The sequence below is a fragment of the Bombus flavifrons genome, chromosome 8 (genome assembly GCF_040668555.2).
Source record: "Bombus flavifrons isolate JBK064 chromosome 8, iyBomFlav1_principal, whole genome shotgun sequence".
Taxonomy (NCBI): domain Eukaryota; kingdom Metazoa; phylum Arthropoda; class Insecta; order Hymenoptera; family Apidae; genus Bombus; species Bombus flavifrons.
Genome location: NC_138449.1, coordinates 9,415,454 through 9,428,116, shown reverse-complemented (window position 1 = coordinate 9,428,116; position 12,663 = coordinate 9,415,454). Strand labels below are relative to the sequence as shown.

General features: G+C 36.6%; 1 protein-coding gene and 1 long non-coding RNA gene across 7 annotated transcripts in view; one reads left to right on the top strand and one right to left on the bottom strand.

Moving 5' to 3' along the window:
- The window catches only part of LOC138182714 (uncharacterized), a 142,267-nt gene that overhangs the window by 50,591 nt on the left and 79,013 nt on the right, over window positions 1–12,663 (bottom strand). The gene's annotated exons all lie outside the window — the stretch shown is intronic.
- The window catches only part of Fife (regulating synaptic membrane exocytosis protein fife), a 150,172-nt gene that overhangs the window by 60,875 nt on the left and 76,634 nt on the right, over window positions 1–12,663 (top strand). For all 6 annotated transcript variants that reach the window (XR_011173862.1, XR_011173864.1, XR_011173863.1 and 3 more), the window contains one exon: window positions 401–509. Coding sequence is in view for 3 of the 6 variants with exons in the window: in XM_069118809.1 (XP_068974910.1) it covers window positions 401–509 (109 nt within the window). In the remaining 3 variants the exon portion in view is untranslated. The remainder of the gene's footprint in view (window positions 1–400; window positions 510–12,663) is intronic.

Here is a 12,663-nt window from a genome sequence, read left to right as displayed (position 1 = left end):
ATTATCACGTTGTGCGCGAGAACCGTAGATATCCTAATACTTATGAATGGGCGTGTAAAATTATCCTCTATTCACAGACAGACTTCGTAAGTATCCGTATTGCCATACCGTTGCAATTGAAAAATCATATCACGTAGAGAACCGCTCATCGCGCTCGTAAATTCCACCAAGCCAGCGATATTTGTAACGAAGATCGTGACACGCGACGGAAGAGAAAGCATCCTAAGTTCTTAGAAATCGACCATGTTCCTCGCAGTTATCGCTGTTACGAGTGGTAGAGCTTCGATTACGTTCATTACCTACCTGCGGTTATAATAATCCAGCGAGAGTCGCGCAACTCGCGGCGACCGAGCTTCGTTTTAAAGGCTGTCCTTACGGTGAATGCTATTTTCTGTCGTAGATGGTGACGACGCAACCAGATTCCGGAACAACCGGATCGGTTACGCCGGATGAAGGCGGCACTACCTTCAGCAAATGGAGGCAGCTGGGAAGCGGCGTGATACGAGACGGTAAGTTTCACGCTGCTATTCTTAACCAGACGACTAATTTCGTGTCTTTGTGAAGAAAACGCGACGCTTTCCTTTCTTATTTTCCCTCCCCTAACAACATGATAATATTACGTTGGTGCGTACGAAACGCTGTTTTCTCGAATGAAATCTTCATCCCACGCAAATGGAGATTATACGTTATTACACGTTAATATAGAAAATTCCGACTGGATGACACGTACGGCGAATATTTGAAAGGCGTGGTAGGAAATAGTTGGTCGTATAAAAATTGTACTGTCTGTTGCACGAACATAATAAATATTTATACAGAGTCGGCCTTACGTGAGAGTAAATGATATTGATAAGCTGTCAGAAGTGGACGACGAAGAATCATTACGAAGGTAACATGTAATAGGTGCAGGGAGATATTACGAGGGTAACGTTATATTAGGTGCAACGGTGTTTCATGGACCTCAAGGCCGCACATTTTCTAACGGCAAGATTTTCGGTCTTATGGAAAATAATGGCGAGTTTTCCGGCCTTATGGTCGTTGCGTGTTTCGAACGTAACAACGATATTACCGTCTTTCAATGGTTCATTTGAAACGCCACTTCTTCTAATCCAATTACCCTACACAAAATTTGTAAATTATTTTCCAATCTGTTCAACGCACGAATATCTTTTTCCTCGTATAACCGTGTACTATCGAAAAAATCGGTTACTCTTCGTTAATGTAACGCGCAGCGTACCGAGCACCATGTATCGAAATATCGATTAGAACTTTCATTTGAAAAAGTCTCGCTTCACGGTAAACCCTCGAGATACGTTCAATTACGAGTGATTTCAACGTAGTTGAAAACTAGGCGAAAAGAATTCTAAAAAAAAATTACAAAAGTTTAATATGGAAAATAGATTTTAGATAATCAAACTTTTATAGAGCGCATTGCGCGAATTATTTGCGTACAATCGGCAATCAACTTGCAGTTTTCCTCCGTCAGCGAAACACAGTCAAGCAAAGATCAACGAATAAATTAAAAATTCTTCTAAGACAATACGCGTAAAACAGGTTGGTTTTACGAGCTCGAGGCTGCAACTATCGCCATTACGCTGTAACGCCTTCTTCTCGCTGGTTCGTTATCTCCGTTGTAATAGCTGTATTTCGACGAGTCTCGTTGAAACGAAAGCAACGAGAAGCGAGACGCTGCGACGCGTCGTGCGGCCAACGCGCGCAAACGAAACAAATCCGCGTAAATAGCGTGCTCGTTTTTTACTTAATTACTGTCGGGTCGCATTTAAACGAGTGGAAAAAAGAAAGAAACGTGGCGTCGAGCGGGAAAGTGAGAACCCGGGGACAATCGCGAAACGACGGACTTCCTCTCCCCCTTGCGAGTTTCTTCTCCCTTCTTCCTCTTCTCTACTTGTTTCTCCCTTTTCCTTTTTGCCTTTCTCCTCTCTTTTTTCTCCTTTCTTTTCGGTTTCGTTCAAAGCCAGAGTAATTTGCTCGAAATTACACGACCGACAAGTACAATTCATTCAGCGTTGGCCGACGTGCGAGATGCATTTGTAATTCGAATGTGCATAGTTTCTGTCGCGAATGCACCGCCCGCTCATGGCCGTTGTTCCCGTTTTCCGCGGTCGCAGGCTCCGCGTTCTTTCTTTTGTTCCAACGTGCGATGAGAGTTTCGGAATTTGTGCTCTCTGGAACGGAGGAAACGCTGATACGTGCCTCCGCACGATGAACGCGATGTGTCGACAACGCTTTGTAACAGTCAGTTTGCGCGGTTGGCTACTGTAACCGTTAGTTGCAGCCGCTTTCAAGATGGAATAAACCGAGTACTTTTTTGATAGACTGATTTTCAAAGCCAAAAAGAGAGAGAGATGATCGTTACGTATGAAAGGAATGCTTTAGTTGCTTTCGTTTTACGCAATCTATTTTATTTCGTGTTTTTTTTTCGAGAGATTCCCTCGTTTAAGATTATTAAAACTCGACAGGTTGACAGGTATTCTTTATATTCGAAAATGTACAGTGCTAGTAGGAAGATGTAGTCTGCATATTCTTTTAGCAGGAATACATCATACGTTTTGGAATATTATGGAACATTTAGAAATATTTGTATGCTTGAGAGTGGCTTGCGATGTTAATTTTGCTTTATCACAGGATGGGTATATCTATTGATAGATTGCGTACCATGCTATCGATTGTTATTATAGCTGTGTCAATCCTTCATGCTACGATATCGTGTTAAATAGTTGCAAGTATTTTTGATGATAAAATAGATTAGAAATTCTGGTTGAAACTCTATTCGACGAAGACGAACAACAAAATGAGTTAAAGGTCAATCTTGCCGAAACTCTGTCAATAGTTTCAGAGACACGTTTACTACATTTTGAAACTCCGAACGATGGTAATTTATACACTCCTACTGAAATTAATTAGAAAATCAATATTAATAGCGCAACTATCGATCAAAATCTTTTATCTCGTCGTGTCTTTCAACAAATTATTCACGATGATTCGACTGGAAAGAAAACGCAGCTACGTCAGCCAAACAGCTCTCCGTTCGTTTTTGAAAACCAGAAAAATATAAAATGGATCTCGATATCTTCTTCGTTCGAAGGTTATTTTACCTTCGAGGAAATTACTTCTCAGACTTTTTACTTATCTCCACCAAATGGTAGAACGTCTCGCGATATCTCCAACGACCGTATTGCACGAAAAGATGATAACAAGGAACAAGTTGCCGAGGGCGTTGCAATAATGTTAATTCAACGAGAAATTATCGAGGAAAGGCCGATATCGGATCCCGCGAGATACCCGACTCAATTTGTATAGGGGAAGAAAGGAATCCCATTGAAAAATTTGCTCCCGAAGCCCGACAGATATTTGCAATTTCGTACAGGTTCCTCGTCTCCTTCGACGCAACTAGCTAACCTACTTTTCGGCGATGCTCGCTCTCTTCATTACAGTCTTTCTCATCGAATTTACCAAATGAAATAAAGTCCAACCCCATTGTCGAGGACAGTTTTCTTTTGCCACACGACGTATTCTCCTTTGCTCCGTTCCCGTGGCCTCCCGCCATTTCGTTATTTTCACCTTTACGACGCGAGTTCGTTGGAAAACTCGTCGATTAAACGGCAAGGTTTCTCTTCTTCCACTCTAGTTTGCTCTCGCGAGATTCTCCTTTTGTTTCTCACGATGCCATCGTATACGATCGGTCGTTGAATTACGATTTTTAATGCAACTTATAACGTTATTTCGGATTTTACGATGGAGCAAAATCGGACAAAAATAAGAAACACAGGAGAAGAAAAGAGAGAGGAGCGGTGAACGACCCTATGTCGGATTCTCCTTATGTAGAACAATGTTTCCTTTTTTTTTTTTTTTTTTTTTTGGTAGCAGCGCTTCGTTTCATGTTAAATAACGGTTAAAACGGAAGGTATAAACTAATTGTATTTATCAATTATCGTCAATTATTCGGGTAAATGTCGTGATAAAAATATCGATATTTCTAATTTTTTGCTTCATTTACTTTGTCCTCGATAGGCGAACTCTTTTCACGTAACGCGTTCATCTCCTTCCACGTTTAATAAATTAAATAGGAAATGAATCGTACGGCAATTTGAAATAATTTTAGTCGTCCGATTGACTGATTGATTATGTTTGATCAGAAAAATAATACGTTGAGAATATATCTGAGCGATTACGGTGCGTTCTATAATATCGATAAATAAATTTAATCGGAAGCTCAATTTCAGATTTTATTCGTATAGTCACACGCAGTCAGGCTTGAAAATACGCACATTTTTTAATACAAAGCGAAGAATGCTATTTATTATAGCATTTATATATACTAATTAATTAACTCCAGGCATATTGAGTTTCATATCGTTTCGTAGCCCTGATTCACATGATTACAGAAATTTGATATTACGTAAATGAAACGTACATGATAGAAACGCTTCGTTGGAAAATGAGGATGCCGATTTGCTTTGCAGGCGTTCACATTAAAAACGTAAAATATTATGAAAATGAAATGTGAAACTTGATGGAAAAAAAAAAAACGCTTCGTCGAAGAATAAGAGTATGTAGAAATATTTTTTGCAGCGTTTGCGCGTCTATGATCACAATCACTACGTCTTCTTTAAATACTTCACGGTGGCTGAAAAATTTGATTTGAAAATACATACTACGTTGCACCTTATCGATGCGTGTCGACTGATTGCTGTATCGCTGGTGTGAACGTGGATCTACAAATTGCGAAATAAAATCCCGCCCACGTCACAGACGTTGATGACGCGTTTCCAGGGGCTGATAGATACTCGATCGTCACGCGGAAAATGTAAATTTTCGTAACATTCTACCCGGCGAATTTCATACCAAGCGTCAGCCTTTCGACGGCTGCGACGTGAAAGGCTAACGTTTGCAATTTGTATTCATTATATACGCGTTATTACTTTTCCATCGTTCAATAAATGAAAACAAAGAGTACGCCATAAATGTACGATACACTCGCAGTCGATAACCAGAGATATTCGTTTTGAAGCAGATAATTGAAGCAGACAATTGATAAACCGGTCAATCAAACTACATGCGAAGCTATTTCACGAACGAATTTAATAGTATTTCCTATTATTTTCATTTCGCTGTTACTTCTAAAACCAGTTTCCACAAATTTTATTTCATAGGGAAAGTCTCTGTCGAGATGATTAAGTACCCTGAATTTAGAACGTTTATAAATTTAAGGAAGACGTTAAATATACGAGACACAAAAGGCGTAATGTCATACGGTTCAATTTACCACGGTGAATGTTTCATTTCTTCGTAGAACAATTGCGAATCAAGCACGAATAATTAGTTCGAATTTTTCGAACAATTACGTAGCTGGCTGTCTTCCTCCCCTTTCCTTTCTTCTACGCGCACCATGTTCAACATGTGTGCAGAGATTTCGCTCACATTCAAACCGTGCTATTTAGTTGTAATCTGCCACGATTGGATTCAATCTGCTTACCGGCTGTTTGATATGGAGGAGGTCATTGCTGTAATTGATCTCGAAACGCAATCGCATTGTTAATTATCGAGATAATTAATGGAACACAGTCGCGAGCGAGTCGGAGGTCGGATAAACTGAGAATATCTTGGTACGCGTTCGCGCCGCAAAACACCGACATTATTCGTCCAGATTATTATTATTATTCGTCTGCACCGGGTCCTTTTTGCGTCTTCTCTTCACGATCGAATACCTTGTCACGTTTGAACATCGTCGTTCCAGAGCGACAGTAACGCAACTGCGAGAAGGTGATTTTCCAGGGGACGAAGGAAACGAACTTCATCTAACAAAACTCATAATTAAATGACGAAAGAAACGTTTCATACTATTAGGATAAACGACATTGATTGCACTTTTAAGTTACTTCTAAGTCTATCTGCGACTACAAATTGCTAGGAAGTGCAATAGCCAAAAACGAATATTTCAATAGCCACGTTGTCGTTATCTAGTGGCCAGGAACGTTCGGAAAATTATGAAACTTTTCTAGTGGAAAGATTGATATGTCTGAGACATTTATCTAAAAATTTGCGAATTTCCAGTTATAATAATTATAGCTGTATAGTTATTATTGCGATACGTGCTGCGATGCATCGTTTCCGAACCATCTTATTAATCAAAGTGGACTTAGGAGAAGTAATATGCCAATCTTTTTTTTTAGCAATTTTTTCTTCTTTTATTCAGCAAAGCAAAGTGATCGGGCTAAAAGGGCCGATAAATAGCTTTCAAGTGTAATCCTTTAATTAATATCGATCGATTTCCACAGGGAAGTATGTTTTTAATTGTAGCAATTTTTATTCTTTTATGAGATACATAAATATTTATTTCTCTTATTTACGTAGAGTTTCATGTAGTTTTCCAAAAGCTTTTCGTCGAGAAACTCTTATCGATGGAACAAGTTGTACGTAGTAATTAGTTTTAACAAGTCGTTCTACCTTTTAATCCAAATACGAAATTTTATTTCTACAGCGCTTTTCAGTAATCCTCCCTCTATTCAGACTTTAAACTGATTAAATTCATGAACTACCGTTTGTTATTTATTTATAATTCCGGATTCTAGAAAAACAAAGAAGATAATAAGTGTAATAATAAACAGTATCGTTAAACAAACAGCTTCCAATCGTAAGACAAAGTTATTTTGTATAATTGTTCTTCTAGAAAGATAATAAATATATCTAGGTCAAGATTGCTGGTTCAAGTACGAGCAATGAATTATTTATAACGTTTTGTCTACCACTATCTTCAATGTAAAATCTTTCTACTCTCTTCCAATTAATTTTTCTGGTAACAAAAGTTGTTTCGGGATTGCCTGAGCGTGCAATTTTGTCCCGCCATTGTTTCATCGGATTTTTTATAATTTGAATTTTTTGTTCACTTTTAGCGAACACGTGCACTGGATTTTCCATTGTAGCTGTTAAACAGACATGCTACGTTGTTTTACACGTTGTATATGTTATTTAAAAATTGTTAAAATGTAGATATTTTCGATGAAATTCCTTCAACGGCGTATGCACCAGGAAACCTGAGATCATCCTGTAATTATAAACTCATTATCTTTTTCGCAATGCCTGCAAACATTCTACATAACTTTTTGCTGTTTCATTTGGCTCATTATCCTAAAGGTATATCCTAAGGTGAAATTTTGACGAACTAACTGTTTCCCCGGTAATTTCGGTCAATTATCAACCTCTGTACGAAAGCAGAGTATTTTAATAATCAAGCGCGTACTTCTTCCAGTGAATTTTCCATCCAGCTATAGTACTAACGTAATTATTTAATCAAAACTTTCTGCAATTTGCCCAAACATCGCTCTAAACGTATACCCGTCTACTAAACGGTAAAAGCTACGAATACTTTTTAATAATTCTAAGATAACGAAATTACTGTTCGAATAGTTCAGCAAATTCCTCTAGTCGATAAGCGAAAATTTCTCTTTATCAAATCGAAAGTATTTGATTACTCCGGCTACGTTCTATCCTTACAGATTTCATATTATTTTAAGCCTGCAAGTAATTATAGGGATGGATCTCAGGGAATGAAACGAAATACGATCCGCGGCATTATTAAAAGCTGAGGTTACCAGCAGATGGAATATGGAAATATCCTGGAATACGAAATATAAGGGAAATAATGCGGTTTTACGATTTTCGAATAATCAGGCTCTTAAGCGACTTTCGCGTTAATTAAAGCGAACGAAATTTCGTTTGTAACTCGATCAATTTTTCAGAATTCCTCGGATTAACGATGTTAATTGGTTTATAATTTACAAACAGACGAAATATTGACTAACTTGACGAGGAAAGATGAAATATCGAAGGCGCAGTCCTATTTTATGTCCTTCGCCTATGCATGCATAATTCTGTTTAAAGGAATCTATGTATAGAACGTTCGTACTACTTTGCAAGACAAAATGTAATTATGAGATGAATGTTGAGTAAAATGGTATTTAAATATGGAGAGAGAGAAAGAGAGAGAGAGAGAGAAAAGTAGAAGTATTCTCTTGTTACATGTAGGATTATTTTCTGTTTTAGTAAATAATTTAATGAAGACATTGTTCAACAAATTAGTGGAAATTATTGAATTAATGAAACACAGCACTCGAGAAGACAACTTATTTATGTACCTTCAATATTTATATAATGTAAAATATATTTCATACGATAAATAACGTGGCATAGTTATTTGTGTATATCAGTATACATTGATGTATATTAATATAACAAACGATATTGGAAACACTGTGTTATAGATACAGCCCACGTGTTAAAACGCAAATGAAATCCTATTAAACGTGCACTTATGTAAACATAGATTGTACTAGGCTTTAAGCGCCGTTACAATAAATACTACACGTGTATAAATACACATACACATACAATGTAATAAAATATATACACATACAATGATATCTAATAATACAGTAAATGAAATTTTGTATTATATTCAATCGACGAATGACAATAGCATTTTATGATAGATTACTAGCGAAAATTCCGGGAAATAATAGAGAATAACTTTGTTACAACCTTCCAGGCGCTATAATTATCATATTGACTTCATTAAAATATAGCAAACCGAGAAAAAATATCGAAATGTTAATTATTATTGATTACATCGCATGGTTCGTCATTACGAAACATTTAAATACCATAAACTTCTTTCAGACGTAATTTTCCTTATTTAATTGCTTACATGGAACGTGTAGAAACGCTCACGTCTAATTAAAATTATTTAATTATTATCCCGTAGAATTATACTTTTTCTCGTATTATCCAAATTAATATAAATGCAATTAATCGAGTTATAATTAATTTAATAGGTAAATACCCACAATTAAATTCAGAGATAAATAAATCTCTAGTAAATTCATATGAAGTTAATGTTAGTTCTTCTCTAAGAAGAAGTATCGGTAGTATAGTTTAAAGGAAATAAAGAAAGTTTTGGAGCAATTTGAAAATGAACTTTTCTTCTTATTTCATTAATCTCTCTCTATGTTTAAACAATATTTCCCTTTCAACACTGATATTTTGAAATTAATTAAAAATTAACGTCTCTGCAGTTTATCAATTTCATTAATTTTCGTTTCGATAAGTTTTTACGTTTAATTAATATTTTTCTTTCGACAAATTCTGTTTCTCGTGGGATAGTCTCGTTTGAAGAACGCTTCGTTGACTGGAGGGTCATTGAGATAACCAAAATAGGCGAGAACTATTAAAAGCCACCCTCGAAACGCTAGAATACTCGAGGATTATACAACCCTAAAGTGGTCCGGCAAAAGTCGCCTCTTTAGCATTTACATTATCCCTCTTTTTCTTTATTTTTTTCGTCTGGCACAATTAAATGGGCACAAGGGAATCGTTCCTTTCATTCGTCCCTTGCCAGAGCGATGGCGTTTTTTTATCGTCGTTTTTAGCGAACCTTTCGTCTCGTTCAAAGAGTTCTAATTAAAAATTGTGTATCGGATAGAACACAGAAGATGTAAATTGCAATCACGAAACGTGAGTTGATTATTTATTTTCAAGGAATGATCAGCACAAAAAAAAAAAAAAAAAAAGAAAATATCGTAAATGTAAAATGAGATTCATATCGGTTTATAAATATCGTTCTGCGAAATAAAATTTGTATCAAACGTAGAGAGGATGTCATTCAGAGATACATTATACGTCAGTAACACAAGTATCTAAGTACTTTTTTTCAAATTTCTACGGACGTACAATATTTTTCTCGATGGTAATTAAAATTTGTCAATTTTCATCTCCGTCGTCGAACATGATCGATTTTGATCTTCTTACAAAGAAACTGACAATCCCATTGTGTAATAAATATCTCAATAACAACTTTAGCAGTTTTCGAACAGACAGTTTGACGTCTTTGTTTTTCTATAAATCAGTCGCCGTAATCCCGATCAATGATACAAATCGAAACTGCTGTCGCAATATTTCAATGTCGCAATTACACGAAGGAGAGGCTCGCGCAAAAGTGGAACGTTCCAAATGATGGGACGACGTTGCGCATAAAAGTAAGGGAGTCGATGGAACGTGAAATGGAGTTGAGACAGTTAAGCCTGCCGATAAATTTTGCATCGCGTAAAAAGGAGACAAGGGAGAGCGAGCGGCGGTCGGATAACTTTTAGGTTAATTAGACGTTTATTCTCGCGGTGATCGTTCGTGCAAGACACCGAGACGTTCCCTTTGTTCGACGAAGTTGCGAATATTCGAAGGACGATACGAGGGCGATAAAGGAGCCTCCGCGAATCCCAGGACGGCCCTTCTTTCAGCATTTCCACTTTACTTTCCTTCGAGCCTTCTCCATCTTTCCGTAATCCGGCTTGTTTGCGCTGTTTGAGAAATCGCTCGTCGTCGACTTCGTTGGCAAACTTTCAGGCGTTGAGAATAAATTTCTCAGGATCGGTTCGATGATCGTCTCGAGGTTATGCGTCGTTGCTCGAAGAGCAATTCCAAGTAAGGATAAGAATGTATATATATAGACGACGAATTTCCGATAGTTAACATTCTATAATTAAAACTTTGATTTCTTATGCGGGTAGAAGATCGTATTTGATCGAAGTTTCTTGCTTCGATTTGAAATCTAAGAATGTTCGTATTATTAATCATCCAGCGGTAATATGGGCGGCTGAGGTGCAGACGGGATTTTTATTGCTCAATTTCTCGGAAGCGAAGCTTTCGGACCTTGCGATTTCTGCACCTGAAAATGCCATAAGATTACGATTGTCCAAACACTGTTTGCTTCGTTCAATTTAGCTCTGAATACGACGAGGGTAAAATGAGCTCATAAAATGATGCTTTCAGCGACCCATATTTCCGTACGTGTTAGATTTTTCCTAAGTAAGTGAATTTTTTTATTGTGATATGTATAATGACTTAAACGTGATCGTGTAGGTGTATCGCGTGGCTCCTATGTTTTACATACGTTTGAGATAAGATCTCGAGTCATTTGCCAATGATAGGTAATCCACTGAGAAGTCTCGAAAATTTAGGACTCGAAATTACATACTTCTCCAAGGGCTGGATAATTTCTTTATCTGTTTTTCGAAAGATCATAGTCTTGTGGGTAGAACACTACGATAACTTCCTTAAATATTTGCTTAGTACAAAACCGTGTACCTTCAAACAAATTCCCATTGTTTCGTAACTTTCCGACAAATGTTTAGTTTTATTGTAAAAAGGTTTAAACATTTGACCGAGGTACTACCCGTATAATAAATTAGGAATTGTAACGAGTATCTCAGAACTTTTTCAGAATTTTTTAAAACCAAAAACAATAAGAGTTCAGGCCAGGAACTGAAAAACCCGTAATGCTGACCGCGCTAGTGGAAGTGAAAGATCATATCGCCGACGTCGAAACAACTTTGTTTCATTTTTGAAAGGAGATAGTTGTCGACAATTATAGAATGGAGAAAAGAAAACTAATCGTCTTATAGTCACATTTTGTAACTACGAACAATATTTGTACAGCGTAACATTCTTCCTGAAGCTGGTTAATTTAAGCTGATTAATTTAATTTGGAGTTTATTGATGAGTACTAGTTTGATGGATACTATATGTTCAGGGAAATACTCATCAGATATTACAATATGATTGACATTCCATCAGATTCAATAGGCTGGCTACGTGCTATCTATAATTAATAGCTATTTAATCGTATTCGGTATTATACTGGTTTGGGACTGATGGTGTATCTGATAGCTTCGTTACAATATCCCCGAAGGAGAGAAAGAGAAAGATTCAGGGATATTAATATACTATATATATATAGTATATCTGAGTATCTCCAATTGTTGAGATTAACGATTTTTTGATTAGCACAAATTTGAGACAAAGAGGAAATGTTAAGTACTAGTAATAGTAATAATTAGTAAAGTCTACGTTTTTCGATAGAGTCGAGTAAATTACTAAATTTTAATTAATCTCAAGCAAGTTTAATCTCTGAAAACAGTCTTGATTAATCGTCAATCTGAGCTTCCTAGGTATTGATTTAAAACTTGTAATTTCTTGATTTTTCCGTGATATTGCAATCTTGTAAACTGCGATGGATTCGATTTCATTCAACTTTTTGACCAAAAATCGACAACTAACGAAAGATCAGAAAACCAGCACAGACTGACGTTACTTTCTCGCTAGTTGAATATCTCATTCTTTGGAAATCGATACGAACAAAGAAAAGATTGCTCTTGTGACTTTCTGACATTCCAAAAATGTCACCTTGTTTTTAATTGAGAATAAGATAATTGAGAAATGTAGAATGATCAGAGAACGTTCTGTTAATGAGAGTGTTGAATAACACAACTACAAATCTAGGTTCATTTAAGCATAACCTTGATGGATTCTTAACTAGTCAACTACGAACAATTTCACGCGACAAGCCTATGATACTATTTCTAGCACAATCGTCGTCGGAACAAATATCACCACTCACGATATTAAACCTAATCTAATTCACTAATCACTTCTAACAAAATCTAATTTCCTAAAAACAGCATATAAACATTACGCACGCTACCTAATCCTGGGAATGTATTCTTCGGATGCATTCATTTGACAACATAAAAACGTTCCAGATGTTTCCTTACATGATCTTATTACTAATTTTCACGAGGGGCAATTAGCTTA